Source organism: Pieris brassicae, chromosome 11 (genome assembly GCF_905147105.1).
Source record: "Pieris brassicae chromosome 11, ilPieBrab1.1, whole genome shotgun sequence".
Lineage (NCBI taxonomy): Eukaryota > Metazoa > Arthropoda > Insecta > Lepidoptera > Pieridae > Pieris > Pieris brassicae.
Window position 1 is genome coordinate 13,521,468 of NC_059675.1, and position 21,261 is coordinate 13,542,728.

General features: G+C 36.3%; 2 protein-coding genes across 2 annotated transcripts in view; one reads left to right on the forward strand and one right to left on the reverse strand.

Moving 5' to 3' along the window:
- Positions 1–2,665: 2,665 nt before the first annotated feature.
- LOC123716286 (ankycorbin-like) lies at positions 2,666–10,741 on the forward strand. The gene is made up of 8 exons (XM_045671949.1): positions 2,666–2,900; positions 3,572–3,848; positions 5,914–6,047; positions 6,220–6,392; positions 6,493–6,758; positions 6,825–9,387; positions 9,492–9,886; positions 9,965–10,741. Exons 1-8 carry the CDS (start codon positions 2,670–2,672, stop codon positions 10,261–10,263), a joined length of 4,338 nt encoding a protein of 1,445 aa, XP_045527905.1. The 5' UTR covers positions 2,666–2,669; the 3' UTR covers positions 10,264–10,741.
- A 362-nt stretch (positions 10,742–11,103) lies between these two features.
- The window catches only part of LOC123716055 (dynein beta chain, ciliary-like), a 54,605-nt gene continuing 44,447 nt past the window's right edge, over positions 11,104–21,261 (reverse strand). Inside the window, exons 67-82 of the mRNA XM_045671556.1 lie at positions 20,923–21,207; positions 20,473–20,728; positions 19,470–19,651; positions 18,239–18,370; positions 17,895–18,027; positions 17,564–17,790; positions 17,223–17,346; positions 16,493–16,629; positions 15,768–15,963; positions 15,131–15,304; positions 14,640–14,708; positions 14,328–14,510; positions 13,896–14,069; positions 13,380–13,528; positions 11,746–11,940; positions 11,104–11,227 (exon numbers count right to left, since the gene is read on the reverse strand). Of these exons, the coding sequence (XP_045527512.1) occupies positions 11,128–11,227; positions 11,746–11,940; positions 13,380–13,528; positions 13,896–14,069; positions 14,328–14,510; positions 14,640–14,708; positions 15,131–15,304; positions 15,768–15,963; positions 16,493–16,629; positions 17,223–17,346; positions 17,564–17,790; positions 17,895–18,027; positions 18,239–18,370; positions 19,470–19,651; positions 20,473–20,728; positions 20,923–21,207 (2,716 nt within the window). The 3' untranslated portion in view covers positions 11,104–11,127. The remainder of the gene's footprint in view (positions 11,228–11,745; positions 11,941–13,379; positions 13,529–13,895; positions 14,070–14,327; positions 14,511–14,639; positions 14,709–15,130; positions 15,305–15,767; positions 15,964–16,492; positions 16,630–17,222; positions 17,347–17,563; positions 17,791–17,894; positions 18,028–18,238; positions 18,371–19,469; positions 19,652–20,472; positions 20,729–20,922; positions 21,208–21,261) is intronic.

Genomic DNA, 21,261 nt, shown 5'->3' on the forward strand with positions numbered 1-21,261 from the left:
AGCATGAAGTTTTTATATTTTCAAATTTGCATAACCCAAAAATAATTAATTTCAATTTCACATTCGCGTAGCAAGTGTAATTAGTCATTAATTTTTTCGCTAAAACTCATTTGGGTCAATAAAAATAGGACGTGGTCCGGTGGTCTCACCTCAAGAAAGCCCGATTCGTTCAATTGATTTCCATATAATCGCAAGCTTGCTATCGCAATTGATCCGTGACCCACATTCACCAGTTCTCCAGTTCACCACTGCCCATCAGCCCTGATTAGCGACCCCTTTGATTACGACCTTCAATGTTTTTACGTCTCGAAATTGATGAAGAATGAAATTGTGATTTTATGTTTTAACCAGTAATCTGATTGTATGAAAAATTCCAATTTTTTATAAATTTAGTTTCTGTGTATTTGATAGTCTGCAGCTCTCAAAGAGATGAACCGATTTTATTTCATGCTTAAAAAATTATAAAATGATTTTAAAACTCTACCAACATACGACTACGAAGTCATATATAAAAATCCGATTGTTAAATTATGTATGTTTTACGTCTAATTTAAAGTTATAAAATTCAATTATGTAACTGTAGTATATTCTTTAAAGTGTTTCTTTTCAAATTTCATCATTTTCTACCATATTATAACATTTTATTAAATGCAAATTAGTTCAATTATAATTTCTTTACGCATCAGGATGTCGACGTGGACATGGTACACACAAGAGGCAAATATCGTGAGACAAGGTAGGTCAGTGGGCACTTGCTTGATACGTAACCTAGTTTCAATATAAAATCGTTCTCTTGAATTATAAATTATTTCCCGTCAGTAAAACTGAAAAGAGTATCGGCTATACATCGAAATATTTCAGAAAGCAACTGTCAGTGTCACTTATAATGATCATTTGAGCCACGAAAAATTTCATAGGAATTGACAACCCCGCGTGCTAGAGCAAAAAATTCTTTGCCCAGCCGGAGTTATGCCTAGGAAAGGAAAGTCGAAGATGAGGCTTAAATTGACTGTCCAGAGACAAGTAAGACCCACTTCTAGGAGCTGAAGAGCCTAATAAGGGGATCTTAAACTGTAAAACCTATGTCTAGTCTCCCTTCACTACGTAATATAATTTAAAAATTAAAGCGTGTCAAAAGATATCATTAATTTGTTACTACTACTAAAAGGATGGAGAAGGTCTGCCAAGGATAGAGTGATGTGGAAACAATTGCGGGAGCCCTATCTGACAAAAGTGGTTCCTAATAAATGTATTATTTTACTATGTGTATTATATTTAAGAATACGAATATTTTATAAGAATAGCATGTAAGTTAAAAAGGTCAGAGAATAAAGCTTTTTATACTAAGTTGTGTATTCAGACGATAACATTAAAGAATTACAAAAATTCCCACTTATTGATGCTTGGATTGGTTACAGATAAGTGAATTTAAGCCAAAAATGTATGCCCTACTCACATGAGTAAAGATATCTTTATCTCAGCGCTTTGGGTTGCAAAACTTGAATTTATGATTCAAATATAAACAATGATAAATTAATAATTAACTTATTTAAATAATAACGGCTCAAATATCTTCCTCTAACTTCGATTTTGTTCTCTTTGGAGTAGAGACTCTTGGACCGAGGGGTTGAAGTGCACAGGCACTAATTAAACATTTAAGTTGGCGCCTGGTAGATGGTACCAGGGATCCCAGAGCTGGTGCTTTCCTCGCTCATCGAATAAGTATCGCAATGAAATGCTGCCAGTGTTAAAAGTGCAATGTCACACACAGGGACCAAACTTTTTAAGTTTGTTTGAATTTTATTTTTATTAAATTTAATTATTTTTATTATTACTATAAAGTAATTCACAATTTTCTTAACCTACAGGTTTATATGAGCACTGTATATTTGATTGTTATGTTTAGTTACATGAATAAATGATTTACTTGTTAAGATATACCTTTATTAGTAATGACTTTGTAAAAGTACTACATACAATATTAGAGCAGCTATAAGCTACACAAATTCATCTGATACAAAGCGAGTTACGTGAGCGATTACCATCTAAGGGGGGTTAGGGTGACGTCACGCACACCCCTGCTACTGGTGCCTGCTAGCAAAACCAATCCAACACAGCACTTCCATATAATAACCTATTATAGATATACTTTCCCACAAATTTTACGATTTAACCTTGGATAAGGAAGTTTTACCAATAGGAAATATTTATTTGGAGCGTTTTAGTAATTAAATCTGTAAATATAGTAGGTACGTATAATAAGTTAATTTATAGATTTTTCTGTTGTTAATTAAATACATAGATTAGAAAAGCTAAAGAACTATTGGTGAGTCGTGTGAGGATAAAATATTTCTTCAAACTGTTATTATAAATTGTAAAAAGAATAAAACGTCTATCTGGTAACGATGTCAATCTTCAGAATGGACCTCGTTTTTCTACAATAAATTCATGAAACGGTGACCTGGTTTTGTACAATAAGATTAGGTAGGCTATTGCGTGCCGCCCAAAGCCATTTTTGTCCGAATGGGCAGTGGGTGGCCACAGGCTCTACGAGGGTTCCACGGTCAGCACTCAGTCGACGTTTCGCGCCCTCCGCGCCCGCTCGTCGGGGCTTACATGCTTTCATAACTAACTACACGTTACCTCATGGCGATCGACCACTAACCCTTATGGACAAATTTAGACCCGGCAGCCGGGGTGAACCCACCATCCCCAGTATACTTAAGAAACCAAAAGTCCAGAGTAATAGCGATCTTTTTGACAAAAGCTCTAAAATAAAACGTGAAAATGTTACGAGCAGACATGATGTGAACCTTCCACTCACTCAGGGCTGTACACCTTTGATGTATGCGTGTCAACAGGCTGATTACAAGACTATGGTCGATATACTTAACAGAGATGTAAGTTTTTATCTAGAGAATTTATCTGAAATTCTTCCTTATATCGTAACTTGTTTGAAATAGTATTACCGTGCCGATAAAAGAAAAATGTACAATGCAGAGGTTGCACTTAAAAACAGTGTTATTATTGCACGCGATGTAACGCGGATCGGCCGCTGGTTGCAAGTACGTGTCTTGTAAACAACCTATCAACCTGTCCTTAAACGTTTCCCCTCGTCATAAAAATTGCGAATTCCTTTCAATAAACTTCTTTGGTAATTTTAGTTTTAATATCTAAGGAAAATCGTTTTATTTGGTTAATCCATTGATACAAATATTTCAATGTTCTTGTATCAGAAAACTATAACATTATGCATACTTTTTAGTGATAATGTACACACATATTCTCCTAACTTTAACTTGAAAGATAAGTTATATATGTGTTTAACGTAGCTCGACGTCAGGACAACTGGGCGGTTGAATCAATCAATACATAGTCGGTACTACAAAACATGTCATTGTTCCCATAAACCGATACGATACGGTGAGAATAGTTTATAAGCCATGATTAGGTTGTTATTATCTTTACGGGTACGCAGTAAATGTCTCGATTATTTGTAGGTTTTCGTTAATTGCGCATATGTTTTTTTTTTTTAATTTAGACGTATTTTATCTAAGGATTTGTTTTTTAGCCATCATCGGTACGCAAGCGTGATCGTGGGTTAAGGTGCGCACTGCACTACTGCGCATCAAGTGGGCAAACGAACCAAAGTGCGCGAGCGGCGTGTGCAGACCGCGTTCTTATGGCTGCACCGACTTTGGCCAATACTCGTGATGCAGATGGTCTCACGCCACTTCATCTGGCAGTGGTACATGGAAATGTACCCCTTGTCCAAACTTTGCTGGCGGCAGGAGCTGATGTCAATGCGAAAGATGATGAGCATCACACTGTTGTTCATTGGGCTACAGGTACTTGGCTGCCAATATGCCTGACCCTAATTATTGCACTTTTAGGGAGAGTAAAAGAAAATCGCATGGCGTATCAACCTCAGATTTTTATGATCATTTGTCAATCTAATAGGCAAGTAGGTGATCAGCCTCATGTGCCTGACACACGCCGGGTGATTCTAAGGCAATCCGGATTTCTTACTATGTGTTTTCCTTTACCGTTCGAGCGAATAGAATGAAAGTACATTGGTTCACAGCCGGGAATCGAAACTACGAGCTTAGGGATGATAGTCGCACGTTGAACCGTCTTCTCTTTAGGGCGAGTAAAAAATATAATAATTAAATGCAGCTTTCTGTTGTAACTTAAATAAGTCATTAATTAGGTGATCAACAACGATTCGACAGAGATTTATCAATGCCACGTAACCTATTGACTTGATAAGTAACTTTTATCGCAGATAGAGCGATATTTCTGGGTTACTACATTTAAACTTACGAGTAGGTACCTTATTTTATACGTCTATCTTCAACAATTTTCACAGTGCACGCAATGGATAATATATTGACTAAAGGCAAACTATCTCTAAATTATCGATATATTGTTGTTCATTTACAATAGAATAATATCACAAATTAAATAAACGTAATACACAAATAGATATACTCTAAGAAATTGAAAAGTACGCTTTAAGTAATGATACGATCTTTCAACACAGTTGTCGTGATTAAGAACATCAGCGGTCTAGCTTGCGCAGTTAACTTGTTATCTGTGGTGTCATGCCGCCATTCTGAATTGACTTCCCATCATTTATAACCGATAGAAATGTCTTCTTTATATCACGAAATGTAGTGATATATAGAGTAGGGACAATCTCTATCAAGACTTACAGTTCTGAAGTTTTGTAATCACTTTAAATAGAGTTTATTATTATAAAGATTTTCGATGAAATCTAAATACAGAAAGAAATTGAAAACTCTACTCCATATTTATATAACAAACATGTCATGTAATTAATGGCTTTCATTTGTCAAACTGTTTTTAATATGATTCCCTCTCTTCAACTTCAGCTTCCAATTTACATATAAATAAAAAACTTTCCTTAAATTCTTTTATTTGGAAATTTACATGAAGATTCAATTGAAATGATTCATGCTAGTCTAACGTAGGCGATTTGGTACTTATGGGAATGTCCGACAATATTGAGCGGTGAACAAGGTCGGGTCCTTGAACTCAAACCTAGCGGAGAGCTAGAACTTACTTTGTGCTAAGAACGACAGAGGTCAACATTAATGATATAACATTCGGGGTAAATCGTAGAACATTTGAAATAATCATTCGTTCGACCTTGTTATGTCGCAATAATTTGGGCAGTCTTGACCTATGAAATGTAATTTGAATAGAAAATGAGGCTAGAACATAGGCGTTTATTGAGAGGGGGGGGGGTGGCCCGTGTCCATATCAGGATGGTCTAGTGACTACCCCAGGATGTTGGGTTAGCAATGACTCGGGCAACAAAGGAGACGAGGCCTCTGGCAAATTATTATCCAAATAAAGTGGACAATTGTATCAGTCAAGATGTCCAATAAATTATTTTTTGTTAATCCAAGTATTCTTAAAATCCTTTTATCATTCAAGCCTCTAATGTCCCTCTGTTTTGTAAAGGCCTCAGAAATGTAGACCCGATTCAGAATCATACACTGGACAAATAGGAAAATACACACGGCAAAAACCCTCAAGCCCAGCCTTACTTTAAAACTTACAAATTATAACAATTACGTTGATAGAGAATATCTTAGTGAACAAAATAAGATGGTCTCTACATTAAAATTTGTCGAGAGCTTTTAAATTTTTTAAATCTATAATAAACCTTGGGGCATGAAATGGGGCACTTGCTAAGTAGGTGAGCCTCTTTAGAGTTTACTCGCCGTTTCACCACACGAGCTTGTTTTAATGTGGTCAAAGTAACTTAAATTGATTGCCTGACTTCTTCGTATTTTGAAATCGTACCTGTTATTGAGCAGAGGCCGCCCCACGCCCTATTTCCATTCTATAGTATTCCCAAACCCTTCATTAATTTTTGTATAGTTTGTGGAGAAGTAGGAGCATTAAGAGCGGTACTAGCTGCTGGTGCGGACGCGGCAACCCCTGATCAACACGGAGGCTACCCTCTACACTACGCTGCTCAAATGTGTGGAGCTCCAGCTGCTATTGACCATCAGGTATAAGCTACCATTACATACCATGTCCATTAAGTAAGTGAGTTCAATGATGAAGCGACTTTCGTTTTTTCTAGTTAATTATTACGGAAAAAAGTATAATTCAAATTCATATTTATCATTAATATCACTTTTTATATACTAATCTAATGCAATATTGTAATATTTTCTTAAGAGCCGTGGAGCAGCTTTGGAAGTTTTACGAGCTCTGGTAAAAGAAGGCGACGCTAGAGTGGATGTTAGGGATGCTGACGGACGCACACCAATGCTATGGGCTGCTTCAGCAGGCTCTGCCGCTGCTGTATTGGCTCTCCATCAAGCTGGCGCAAGAGTTGATGATGCTGATAGGTGAATGTTCCTAGTAACTAGTAGTCAACACTTTGGAGTTCTATGGTATACAATCGTCGTCGCTAAAGTATAAAAATTATTATATATATAACTATTTTAGGGACGGTTTAACTGCGTTACACTGCGCAGCTGCAAGAGGGCATACAGAGGCATTAGAGACTTTAGTGGGTCTTTGTGGCGCAAGAGTAGACGTAGCAGACTCTCATGGCTGCACCCCCTTACATTACGCCGCAGCTCTTGGCCATGCTGATGCAACGGTTGCCTTACTTGAACACGGGGCTGATGCCCATCGACAGGATCGAAGAGGCCGCAGTCCTGCTCATACCGCTGCTGCTAAGGGGCAAATAGAAACCGTGCGGATACTAGGTGTGTATATTTTAATGTATATACGCTTCGTTATAGTCCAAGGTTAATAATAAGTTCAAATTTTAGGATCCCGTGGTGCTAACTTATGGCTACGCAATTCAAAAGGAGACTTTCCTTTACATGAAGCAGTTGCTTCTGGTCGTAGGGAACTCGTTAAATGGCTATTAGACGGTCGCCCTTCTCAAGTTAATGCTACAAATCATGAAGGCAGATCACCTCTACACATTGCAGCTGCTACAGATAATGCAGATCTTTGTAGGTTGTTATTAGATCGCGGAGCAGAGGTTAATTTTGTAGCGAGGTCTTCGAAAAACGAGCCTATAACTCCTTTAGACTGTGCAACCATACGTGGCCATCGGTCTACAGCAAAATACATACAGATGCATGGTGGCCTTCCAGCTTCTAAACTACCAAATACTCAGATCATCATCGATAACACTCCGATTTCTAGTTTACCTACTCGGCGTGTAACAAGTACCAAAATTGATTTGAGAGACAAAATAAGAATAGAAAAATGTGAAATTGTAGAAGTGTCTAGTCCATTACAAGAAACGCGAAGATTTAGAAACGACAGTGATTTTAACTCGAATAGTTCATTAGACAAGCGTTATAAAAGAAATAAACATCTAGATAGATATTCAGAGCGAAGAAATAAATTAGTTACAAATAAAAATAAAAGTTTTAGTGATGGATATGATAGCGAAATAGAAGCATGTTGTCATCATGACCATCGGAAGCAAAAAGCAACTAAAGGAACTAGATCACGGAAAAGCCGGTCCAGAAGCGAACCTTCGAAGCGAAGTCGATCTACTTCGAGACATCACCGAAGATATAAATCTAGCTCCGATGAGTCATCAGAACTATCTAGTTGTCACGAAGAAAAAAAGAAAAATAAACGACATAAAAAACGTTACAAAAAAAGAACACAATCAACTTCCGAAAGTAGTACAGAATCAAGTGAACGTCGTAGTACAAAGCGAAAAGGTAAAAAGACATCAATTCATATTGAAAACGACGAACAGAAACAGAGTGTAAATATTGTAAAGTACAAGGTGATAGGAAATGAGCAAAGTATCAAATCGCCAGAAAACGTTGAACCAAGCGTCACATTTGACGTTCCCGTAGAACCAACTGATATTGAAATAAACAAAACCATACAAGCAAGTAAAAGTAAAACACACAGTGAAACTGAAACCGATACCGTATCCCTAAAAACGAATATGGTTACAACTGAAGCACAAATACATATGGAAAGAGAATCAAGCCAACATGGAAGTTCAGAATTAACAGTAACTCTTGATTCACTTAACAACGTTTCAATTGAAACATCTAACTTAAATGTGTCACATACTGATATGAAGAACAAAGACGAAAATCACTCTGAACTAGAACATAAAAATATAGTTGATAAGTCACATCAAGAAACCTTAGATGATACTTTACCTGAACAAAAGACGTCTGATTCTGAACAAAAAGGTATGGATGAAAAAGCTTTAAAATCAGATGGAACCGAAGTATTAGAAACTATTTCTAATGACAAAAACACAGAAAACTTACCTGACACAGAAATAAAGGATAGTGTAGTATCACAAATGGTTGAAACTACAGATGAAGCATCTGAAGATATAACTCATAAAAAGTCTTTCCAAGTATTGTCAGGACCTGAAAAACCTTTGAGTAGTGATATGTCACATGAAAAATCTGATTCACTGGATACAAAAAGTAAACAACCAGAATCGGAAGAAAAAAGCTCGCCTAGTGTTTCGTTTTCAAATAAGGATGAAATAATAAAAATAGACGTTGATGGCGAATTAAATAAAAACCAAGAATCACTACCTAAGGATCGGACATCTTTCGATCAAGACCATAGCCTTAATGTGTCTACAGAAGCAGAAAAAGAAAAAAGTATGGAATCAAAACAAACAAGTGGTGGTGAGAATACTCCAGTAGCCGATAAAGGGATAATATCTATTATTGAAGATGTTCCTAATAATAAAAAACAAACAGTGGAAGCAAGTGGCTCGGAAGAAACAAATTTCAATTTATCTCTATCTGAACCATCTTCGAAAATACATAAACCTTCAAAAAACGACGAAACTGGCAGTAGAAGAAACAGTATTTATGAAACAGAAAGTTATAAAGTATTATCTGAAACTGCTGGTATAGTCGAGTCAAGCCCAGGAATTTTGAAAAAATCGTTTGCCATCGATGAAACATATTTTGATGACGATGAAGAAATACAAGGAAGGCTGTTAAAAGGTTCCTTAGGAAGAATACCTAGCGTAAGTGACAATGAAATCTATTGTAGCCAATCAGAAGTCAATGGTAAACGTAAAAGGTTTCGGAAAAAAGGACGAACCCGAAGTCGTATTACCATACGTTCTAAAAGTGAAAATTCTGAAAGAGGCTACGAATCCAGCGGTGTGATGGATTCAGGGTTTGAACCTAGTCCAAGACCGATCCAACGTTGCATAATAAGTCCAAGACTGAACGCTTATTATCAACAGAGAAAATCGGCGGGAAAAATGCAAGGTAAATCAGATAGCAAAATCCCTGTAAGAAAACCCGGAGACAGAAACGCTGTAGATATGCGTTCAGTTACACAGAGAATACAAACGAATATGCGGAGGTTAGTTTTTTAAATTTTTACAGCAGTAGTAGTGTATAGGTTATATTAATTAAAACTCCATGCAATGTTTTTTGTATAAATAAAGGTTTACTTTAAATTTTCAGGTACTACTGTGAGAGAAAAATATTTCAACATTTGTTAGAACTTAAACGATTGCAGATAAGAACGAGTAAAGCAAATGAAGCTGTTTTGGTTAAACGGGCGATAGATGAATACAATAAGTCAAGTTTAGCACACGTGGGGCTGGGAAGCTACAGCAGCACCGAATACTCTTTCAGTAGTTTTGAAAAATTTCTTTATCAAAATCTAAGAAAATTCCAGAAAAGTGGAAAAAAACATTTAGATAATTTACCGGAGAAACCAATCGATTTTGATTACGGGGAAAGTGAGTTGTATAAGATGACCGCTATACCTGATAATCCATGTCTATGCACAAGCAAAACACATCGTTGCTTTCATGCAGTACATGCCTATACTGGTATTCCATGTTCCGCTTATAGTAAGTACTTATAATCTGTATTATACTTAGTTTAATATTACATTTATTGATGACATTGTATTATTATCGTTCTTGTAGTTCCTTACAAGTGGAATCACCACACAATGCCCAAACCAGCCACGGCTAATGCAGCGACAAAGTCCAAAGGGTTTTTGCCAAAAATTCACACGAAACCTTCTTCAAGCTCTGGCAAAGCACACGTTACATTGGAAGTGTCGCATGGAACCGAGAAGCAGCTAATCGCATTACCAGCCGAAAAATTAGACAAAAATAAGCGATACTACGTAACATTTACAGTGAAAGGATCTGAACCACCTTCGGACAATGACAACGCATCTCCGAAGTCGGCTAAACTGAAAACTGCTCAAAGTGGCTAAATGTTACGGATTGAATATTTAAATTTTTTTTTGGTACATTTTGACAAAGCAATAGAAAACTGTGATCGATTTTTGAATCAAGCTCAAAACACTGCCTTCTTACTTGATGCATGTAATGAATGTTATTTCAATTGTCCCAATTATAGAATGGCGATTGTCCACAAAGTTATTTTTCTAATTGCATAGATTTCAACGTATTTATATATTTCCTGGCGTTGCGAAAGGTAAAAATCTGGATATACTTGTCTTCCTGTGATATTCTTTAATTTTGCACAAAATAGTATGTCGTTTTCAATACTTCTTAAATTTAAAAACACTATCTTCGATCATATTCTTGCTACGAAGATACATTTGTTATCATTTATTTATAACTTAACAATTTATAACTATAATCAGCTATTTACCCGGAACTCTATATTGTTTTTATGTAATTTCCGATACAGGATATTCTCAAGGGCTACAATAAATCTTGCAAAATGTCAGATACCTACAGATCTCAGTATTTATAACTGTGCAGATTTCTGACGCACTGACAGTTATTGAGGGGAAATCCGAAATTCATTTATCACAATTTCCTCAATCACTATATAAATGTATTATAACATCTATGTATCGGCAATCGGTAACTATATAAGTGCAATAATTCTTAAACATTTTTTTGGGTATTGAAAACGATTTTTAGAAAGTTGTTAGCACCCGAGTTGAATACTCATCTAGTGGAATAAATGATGTATTTTGATAAGTTTTATTTTTAATCTTAGCCCTAACGATTCTACCAAAGAGATTATAGTGAAGCAAATAATATATTTATTTCTAAGAATTACACAATAAATAAAATTAAAATGCACATAATAAAGTATATAACTAAACTCCTAGCAAGAGCGCAACTCCGGCCAGCGTCCAACGTGTCGGCTTATCTTTGGTCTTCAAATTAAAGGTCCACACGAATGTTGGTCCACGCATACTGGAATAAAAGTGTCATTCAGAAATGTCATAATTAAAAAACAAAATTTTAATTTATTTTGTAATAGGCACATACAAACTTATTTTAAGACAGGATTTTGTTTATAATATCAAAAAAGGTTTTACTTGGTGAATATTAATGATATGCAACATCTTAAGAAAAAAACATTTTTCCAAGGAATATATATAAGGAGTAGAAGGAGGAGGCATATCTGTTTGACAACGTCAAAAAGACTATAATAAATCCCGTTGATTTAATATATTTTTTAGTATTACTGTAACAATAGGAGTCTTGTCAGGAACGCGATAAATGCATAAAAAATAATCATTCAACTGCAGTCCATTTATTAGCCTCAACGTTCTCTCACTATAGACGTTTGCTCTCGAAGTACCAAGCCGAATTTGCGATACAGCTCGGGTCTGTACGTCATTCTCAACTCGTTTAATATCAAATAAAAGATTTTTTTCTGATATAGGCAGTTTTTAAGAGTAATTTTTTTAATGACATCGCGCACTTACCGAATCTTATAAACAGGACACTCATAAACGTTCTTGACATCCTGTTTGTCCTGTGTTACCGCCTTTATGTATATCACCGGCACTATTGGGAAAAGTTCCATCATACGAGACTCTACAATACCACCGGTTGCTGTGTCCCATCGAGCTCCTTCCATATATAGGCCATGGATGTTTGCCCCTTCACGGGGTGGAGCACTGCAATTTTACATCACATGTAAAGCTGTACTTTTTCATAGACAATAGGAAATATGTAGTAAATTTGTTCTTAGGTAACATCGGCCCTACTTTTTAAAAAAAAGTTACGTTTCTTATCTATATATAAGCTACTCGTATAGTAACATGATACACCGTTATACGCCATACATACAAATGCTACGTAAATTTAAGACACGCCTATGATGTCATGATGATGACGTGATTGTTTTTAAATCGATTCTTTTTCATTTAAAAAGAAACCAGATTTAATAAACACGTATTTTTGGTTCGCATAACTTTATGAACAAAGCAGGACAACTGTACGGTTCCGGGGTCACTGGGTTGCTTTAAATAATAGAAGATTTTTGTTTTAGTTTATATTCACACTCGTTTTATAGTACTACTCGCGTACAACAATATATTGGAAATAATGAAATGGTGATTGCCACGTAACGAATGAATACAATGTAACTGTAGTTGAAGATGTACCTACGTCTAGCGTCTCTTGACCGACGATTTAGAAAAGCCACGCTTATAAAACTAAGAAAGCCTGGGTGAGCTAAATGTACAGCCTTGGCTCGTACAACAACAATATAATTGTCAAACCGCGCAAATGATAAGAACATTATATTTACATTATTACATCTCCAATGATTATTATCTTAATTTTTTTTTCAATTAAGCCTGACAAAATATGTATGATAAATAATTAAAAAATTTAGAAGTTTGAAGCTTTTCAAAGTTGAAATCATTTGACCTTTATAAGCCATTCACCGCGACATCAATGTCTCAGAAGCAGACATGAGTAGACTTAGAACGAATATATATATATATATATAAAGGATATCTTGTCTATTGCATACATGTTTCCCAATTTTATATTAATTTTTGTTCAAAAAAAAAAGAGATTACATAGATGAACAGTATATATGAAACAGAAAACATAAGTACATTAAAAAATTAAAGAACTTAACATCTAACAAACGACTTAAGATTTCAAAGAGAAAACTAAATTGTTACTGCTTAACGAAGTGAAAGTCTTCCCGCTTCTTCTCATATTTCCTCACATCCTCTATGGTGAGGTGGAAAATATCAATATCATAATTTGTGTCATAGTTATCTAAAATCTGAAACACTGGCGAATTCCTGTGTACGAGACACATTTTTTGTTTTTTAAAATAAAATAGGGGGCAAACGGGCAGGAGGCTCACCTGATGTTAAGTGATACCGCCGCCCATGGACACTCTCAATGCCAGAGGGCTCGCGAGTGCGTTGCCGGTCTTTTAAGAAACCCAATACATACCCAATACAAATACATGGGCCAATTGCAAGTATCTTGTTCATTTAGTTAGTTCAATTTTATTTTTACAGCTAGATAAGTCCTCTAACAATATTTTTTGGGCGGTATCCATAACGAATAATGAATCACGAGAATTCACTTGAAATCTCCTCTGTACTTCTTGGTGACATCACAGTTGAGGCACATCTTGTCGAGGGGCCACTCGTTCTTTCGCGCCGTCTGCTGCATGATGGCGGTTAGGAAAGACTGCGGGTTGAAGAAGCCGGCCAGCCACACTGCTGGAGGCAGCTGCAAAGAATTTTTATAATTTATCGTCATTCTACGTGTACCATGATTGCATTCCGTGACAGGTTTACATTTGATTAATACAAAACTAATTAGTAAATAGCGTATCAATTTAGTTAATATGTATTTTCCTAAAAATGTTTTAGAGAAAGTCATATTCTGCGTAAATGGAACTATCAAGTTACCGTTTGTACTTCTGTTTGGTTTATATAATAATACTAAACATAACGTAATTATAAATATCAATAAGCAGCGTCAAGATGCTTTGGGCAACACTGTTTTCCTGTGGACAATTATTTTACTCTGGAAGGTATTATGCGTTATAATAAAAAAACTGAAAACAGTATACCCAAGCGAGATTTCTACTCACATTGAAGTCTCCGGACCAGTTCTCAAGTTCGACCAGTCGCAAACACAAATCAGAAAACCAAGCAGCCAGACCGAGGAGACTCGGGTAAGCCAGCTTAGTCCACGAATCAGGCACGTTGTCCATGAATAGTGACTCCATGAGCTTCTCCATGTCACTGCTGATTGTCAGTTCACCCTGTCGTAGTTTTTACTATTTTAACTTCTGTTCTAAACCTAAGCGTCTTTTTGACAATACAATGTTGTAACAGAACGCTATAGAGCATATATACGACTTGTAGAAATTACGAGAGGTTTTGAATATGAAACCCGGACGGCTCTTGAGCCGCTTGATGTATTCCCGGTTAGGAAGTAGACCGATTTAGGTATCCGTGCCAGTGCAGCCCGTCATTAACTACATCAGAAATGTATGGCCCCAATGTATCTCGTGACTCACCTTCAGCCCCAACTCGACCTCCTTCAAAGACCTTCGTATCTCTCCCATGAGCCTGTTCATCCGTTCGCACTCTTGCAAGGCTACTATAGTGAAAGGAGTCAGCTCTTCTACTTTTCCCATTAGCTCTTGCAAATTGAACGGCTCTGGTACTCTGTCCAAAATGTCATCTAGGATGTACCGGACCTAAGACAATTTATTAATATCGTTCTTCATCACACTTAGAAAAAAAGAATGGATTGACGCAATTTACTTTCTAAATCGTCAGAAAAAGACGGGTTTGTTTTAAAAATTAAAATCAAAAACGGATCTCACCATTTCTTCCTTAGTAGCTCCACCACCAGCTTGAGCTCCAGCGTCTCTCGGTTGCATTTCAAACACTACCTGTTGTTATAATTTGTAAATTCTCATAAATACATTTTATGCTTTTTTTGTTACAGCGGCACCTGGGTAGGAGGATTATCTGATGTTAACTGATACCGTCGCCCATGGACACGTTCAAGGCCATAGGGCTCGCGAGTGGGTTTCACGCCTTTTAATAATTGATTCGCTAAGTAGAATTGGTTCGGAAATACTTCAGTGGGCCTCTGGTTCCACATAGTGGTGGTGTGTGGCAAAAACAACGTCGAGGTGATACAGGAATATAGAAAAATATTTCATATTTAGTGACCCAGACTGTTAATCTATTTATTTATTTATTCAGTAACTAAAACATAAACCATAACCAAACAAATATAACTTCATGAAATGAAGAAAGTCACGAAGTCCATTTCTATACACACAGAAATGACATTAAATGCTCATACCTTGAACAATCTTTCTGAAACTGTGGTCAAATAACCGATCTCTGCATTTGGATGCAGCCCGTACAAATAGGGTGTCTCGTCTGGTAGAAAGTCGTCAATGTACTGGTGGTAGCTCACGTAGTCTGAATTTGGCGGAGATATAAAACCTTGGGCTAACTGGCATTCGCCGTCGACCTAATAACCACAGTATATATATATATATATATATATATATATATATATATATATATATATATATATATGAATTCATTGAAAAGTTTCCTAATTCAAATAAGTCTCTAACTAACCTAACAAGATTTAATAAAAAATCAACATTATATTTAAATGTTACTTGAAATGATGTTTGAACTAATGCATTTGTCCTTTCCATGAGGAAACCGCATCGCATAATAATATTAATTACAGACACAATCAAATTTATCTTACCTAATCTTTGACCTATCGTATTCAATTATTTATACAAAAACACCAAATGTTATTAAACAAATGCGAAAAGATAAAAAATATCTATAGAGTCAGTCAGTATTTATGTATGTTTTTTTTGTTAAGGAAGGACCAAAATGGCTAACGTCCAGCTGTGTAAAGCAAAAACATTTCTAGTGTTCGTAGTACGGCTAACACATTCACATGGTCATACCAACTCCGGCTGCATATATTCAAGTAAAAACGTCCGACAGAGCCGTCTGTCCCAGTCATCTGTGATATGTCCACCGTACATTATTTCTCCGAACAGATAACGCAAGTCCTCCCATGGGACTCGGGGATTGGCTTCCAGATAATTATAAAGTACGTATACACAGATTGTGAGGTCACCGAAATTGAAGGGATACACTCTGAAAAATGACGTTTCTTGAGGTCAAGGTTTTCGAGTGATACACGTATTAGTCCTCTCTTTTAATCAGAATATTTTATTAAAAACCAAGCGATTTTTTAAGTATAATCTCGCTATTGGCATGAAGGGCCTTGACAGCCCAGCTCGGGCTGTTTTGCCGAGCATAGCTCTGCCGGAAATGGGCTTTTTCTCACAACTGGCACAAGGTCGGCGTGCGTGAGTCTCTCGGGAGACTCCCGACCTCGGTTTGAGCTCTCGTAGGGTGGCTCAATCGCCTGAAGAGCAGGACGGAAGCAAACTGGAGTTAGTGAAGGACGAGGTAAGGAACCGGGGATCAAATATTTATACAATACGATGGTGAATATTTACCATCCACTATGTAATGTTGTATAAATCATACTATTCAAAAATATATATATTATCATTTTAGTATAGGAATTAAAATATAGTATCCAAACACCCATTAGAAATTGAAACAACGAATAAAATCCTTTCGCAAAGCATATTTTGTAATCACAACTTAAACATACCTGTTCCATCCTTGCGGCCCGAATTTTCTCCTTTCAGCGACTACAGCGTGGAAGTAACACAGGGCAAATAGAATCGACTTGAATTCCGCCTCCTTGCTGCACATTTCTAATGTCTCTTGACTGAAATTGTCCAGTGCCTGACAATTATATGCAAGATAATAAATTAAATGTCTATTAGTATCGAATGAGAGAAAAACATACTGCTTTAAATAATATCAACAAAACGTGTATAAACGTGTAGTGTGGTGTAACACTTTGGGCTCAGATTCCTTATTTGTTCCTATGGAAACCGAAAACTTCTTAATGTATAGCCGCATGAGAGTAAAATTTTGACGGATGAAACGTCACGAAGATGTGCAGCGTTTTTTTCGAAGAAAAGGGAAAAAAGAGCCAATGGGTGATGTACTCGTTTAGTAGTTACATATTAGAACTTTAGATGACAATTCTGTCGCATAACGTCTTGTGCGTTACGCTACGCTGAGATTTTTTTATTTATTTATATTATCATTAGCTCGTATTCAGTATGAAAATAGATATATAAATACATGGAGTTATCATATACTGGTACATGATCATCTATTGGGGTTTTTACGTTAGTAATAATTAATTTACAAAGAAGTTTCACTTCTGACATGTGTACTTTGTATGCACGCTCTTTTTTTAAACAAATAAACTTTTGACAACTAATACCTAATATATTAATATATATCAGCTGTAAGAGGATTAATACCTTATGCAAGTTAGCCCACATTCCAATTGGCGGTTCATTGGTTATTTTGATAGCAGACTCCAGGATACCTTGAGGAATTATGTGATATGCTGGATCACCAGCTGGTTCCGCACTCAAATATAATCTATTAAAATGAAATGTATTCTTAACATGTCATCCTTGTTGAGATTGTCACACACGAGATAAGTTAACAATAGCTCTTGCAGTCAATACTAGTCCTGTCATAATCATCATCCATACTGTCTGGGATAAGCCAGCCAATATCGTCATTAAAATGAGTTATATATACTATAATGGATATGATGTACTAAAAATAAATTTTCTTTTAATAAAAATTTAACCTGTATTCCGGTAATGGATTTTCGAACGTTTCCTCCATTTTCTTTTCAAGCGTCGCAAGCCATTTGGCAACCAAGTGAATGTTTTGAAGGATCACCCAATCCCCATTAACCGAGGCCACGCCCATGGCCTCTTCGGCCACCACTTCCTGTCCTTGGCCTAATGAAACGATGTGGAAGTTCTTCTTATCGGTGGAGAAGCCAAGTTTTCTACCCAACTTTTCTAGATCCTAGATAGTGCAAAGAGAATATCAAAACCTGAGAAGCTCATCCTCTACTCCTACGTCCTCGCTGATAACATGAAGATGATTGGAAAAGTGGAAAACATTTTTACCTTTAGAGGATCAACTCCGGGAGACAATATAAAGAACATGGCGGTAGTAGATGTACTTTCTTGATAGGATTTCTCTAACGGAGGCGTTCGAGCTTCAACATATTTCGTTCCGAGGTTCTCTTCACAAAATGCCCTGATAACAAATGTGTAAAACAAAACTTTTGACACGTGGAAAACTTAAAAATTTCCAAAACTATCGACTAAATGCATTCCTTTTTTGATTCCAGACAAAAGAACTCTCACCAATTTTTAATTAGTATCCAATAAATTTAATAAAAATTAATTTAAATTTAATTTAACAAAAACGAGATAATTTTACGAAAACTAAAACGTATATTAATTACCCCGAAGCATAGGACATCCTATCAGGTCGCAGAGCCCGAAGGATACAGAGTCTTTGTAACGATGTCTTATTTTTCCATTCTCCTGGCAATTTATCTCTTTCTGGCGCTTCTCCATCCGTATACTTTTGCCATCTAAAAATAAAGAACTTTATTATTCACAATAACAGGATATTTAGGTAAAATATGATTATGATTCACTTTAGACATGTTAATTGTACTTGACAATAATTTTTACATAATACAATTTATAACTACACTATTTTTGCGTAATATTAATATTTTCTGTATCAGCAGGTTGACAAGATTTTTAGTGAAAGTATGTACCTAGTGTGAGTTTTGATATGTTAGTGAACATTTTTTTAAGAAAGTGTTTATGTGGTTAAGCTAATTATTAAATATTAATTATTCTATGATAAATATCGCAACAATAACGGTATGTTTAGTGGGGGATGAGTCAAAAGGTGAAGCATTTTATGGTGGTTTAAAGGTGCTAGCCACGTGGGAGATTATGATAAATGAAGTCATCTTCATATAATAGGGAAATAGCGAGAATAATACACATTGTGGTTTTTGGAAGATGTAATATAGAAAATGTTAATCTTTTTTTTGTAGGTTAACTCGTTATAGTATTCCAGTAAAACCCCCCTTTTTAAGGCTTACTGCCAAAGCTTCTACACAAGCGCACTGCGCACCGAGTCGTTCAGTGTCTTGCACTCTCAACCTCGGGCATGATTAGTTTCTCGTACTGATGACTTCTGGGCGGATCCGTCGGAAAAGTCGGCATCACGGCAGATTACGAGGCGGTTGACGTCTGTGCTAAGTCGCAAATTGTTACGCAGTTTTGTGCTTACATTTTTCCAATACGCGTGGGCTGTGTATTTGTACATTTCATCTTTATTTATTGTCGATGTTGGTAAATTATGTAACCTAACATTAGTATAATTGACCAAATGTTGGCAATCATCGCAAACTTGAAGCCAAAATGAGCCCTCTAGTTTTATCAACACTGATAAATTATAATTTAACATTCTCGTTTTCCATAATATCCAAATTCTAAACTCTTAGATAGCCAAGTTTGTTAGCGGCGCGAGCCCTCTACTCTTAAACCGCCACCGAACTTAACTGGCGCTACAAATATTTGTATAATCAGGGGTTTAGTATGAATATTGTGACGTGTTCGTTAGATGTATTTAGATTTGTCTTAAAACAGCTAATCTTTATACATGTATACCTTTTCGTAGCTCCTTCGATATCTCTATCGAGGTTCTCAAAGGCGTCCATCTTAGAAAGTGCCACTATACCACCCCACGAGTTGTTTGAAAGCCAAGAATATGGTGAAACTTCTGGTGCGACCGCATACTTGAGTAAGAAATCTAATTCACGAGGATCTACCTTTCCTTCGCTTTGCAGTACCTGCATTTTAAACGTATTGTGTCATAAACATAACGTGTCTAACAACGGCGAATAGTTTATATAGTTGAAATTGATTAATATCGTAATAAGTACATCACATTATATATCACATTTAATAGTATTATTATTGATTTATTCCTTTCGTAAATGTTAGAACCTTTTTGTAAATATTAAAAAATACATATTTAGCTATATTTTTCGTATGATTAGTGTTTTAAAACCGCTAATACGGATAACGGTTTATTTAATTGGTCAATGTTGCTAGATCTATAAATTAACGACTATTCAAAGGTTGATACAGATACCGGCAAACTTCTTGAGCATTAAACAAGGGAGTGGGGGAAAGTTTGCGTATCGTACACAGCGCGGGACACAAACGTCAACCGATTTACCAATCACGCGATCGACACGTCAGTCTCCCGCCACCGCCCCCCCCTCCCAGTGATACCTAAAAATCGCTTCTGCGAGGCAAAGACATTTGTTCAAGATGATTGCCGGTATCTACAATAATAACTTCATAGTCATTATGACAGTTGATACTAACACCATTGGTTCAACATAAATATTAAAGACTGAAATTATTATAGACTATCAAATAGTCGTTAATTTGTAGATATTGGCAATTAAAATAACCCATATAACGGATCTGAACTCATTTGAGTTAGATGTTATTAAATTATAATTGCAATGGCTGGTGATGACAGTGCCAAAATTTCCACATATATAATTTATGTAAGATGTAGGATTACTAAATAAATAACATTGCATATAAAACTGTTGATATGTAAATAGTATGGAATAAATAAAAATGAAAGACCAACCTGCAATGTTATAAGGAAGAGGAACACCAGCTTATCCCTTTCGAAGAGCCCTCGACTCGTATACACAAAGACGGCGAATGTGATGCTGTCGAGCAAGTTGCGCACGCGCCCCTCTAAATCTTCAGCTTGATCTGCGCGAGCCAACGCATCCTTAAACACTACGCTGTAGGCTTTCAAGGAGAATTGGTACATCGGGTTGATTTTATATATGTCATTTAGTATGAAGTATAAGAGAGACGCGCGTGCGGCAGCGCGTCTGTAACAAGAAATATAAATTTTAAAAATTAGTTTAAAAACCAAAAGTTAGAAGAAAAAAATATTGATAAAAACGATAAAAGTTATAATATCGCAGCCTATGGACACCTGTAACGCCGGGGGCCGGCAGGTGAGTTGCCGACCTTTCAGGGAATGGTACGCTCGCTTCTGGAACCTAAACAATTAAATGCATACCGATATCTTTCACGGGCTTCGTCAATTTTGACAGCTGTCACCTTTCCTTCTTCCACCTTTATTTCAATATCTGCAGCAGTCTTCTTCGTGGTCTCCAAATTGATGACCAGCGCCGAATCACTCAAAATGTCGGGACCGGCAGACGAAAGACGCTTTAAGAGGTCGTCTTCGAGACTTTTAAGCGTGATCTTAAAGTCATTCTGCTGTTTCGTGAGGCCGGCACGAAGTTTTTCCAAGTCAGGTCTTTCCGCTTTCACCACTTCGCCTAGGAGCTGCTCCTCTAAACTAAAATTTATACCATTTAATTATTTATATATGCTTATACATTTACATTATTAC

Bases quoted from the DNA above. Each gene is read 5' to 3' on its own strand.
- LOC123716286 (XM_045671949.1), top strand. From the start codon at position 2,670: ATGGACAAATTTAGACCCGGCAGCCGGGGTGAACCCACCATCCCCAGT. The intron at 9,388-9,491 runs GTTAGTTTTTTA...TTAAATTTTCAG, and splicing joins ATACAAACGAATATGCGGAG to GTACTACTGTGAGAGAAAAA. The intron at 9,887-9,964 runs GTAAGTACTTAT...TCGTTCTTGTAG, and splicing joins TATTCCATGTTCCGCTTATA to TTCCTTACAAGTGGAATCAC.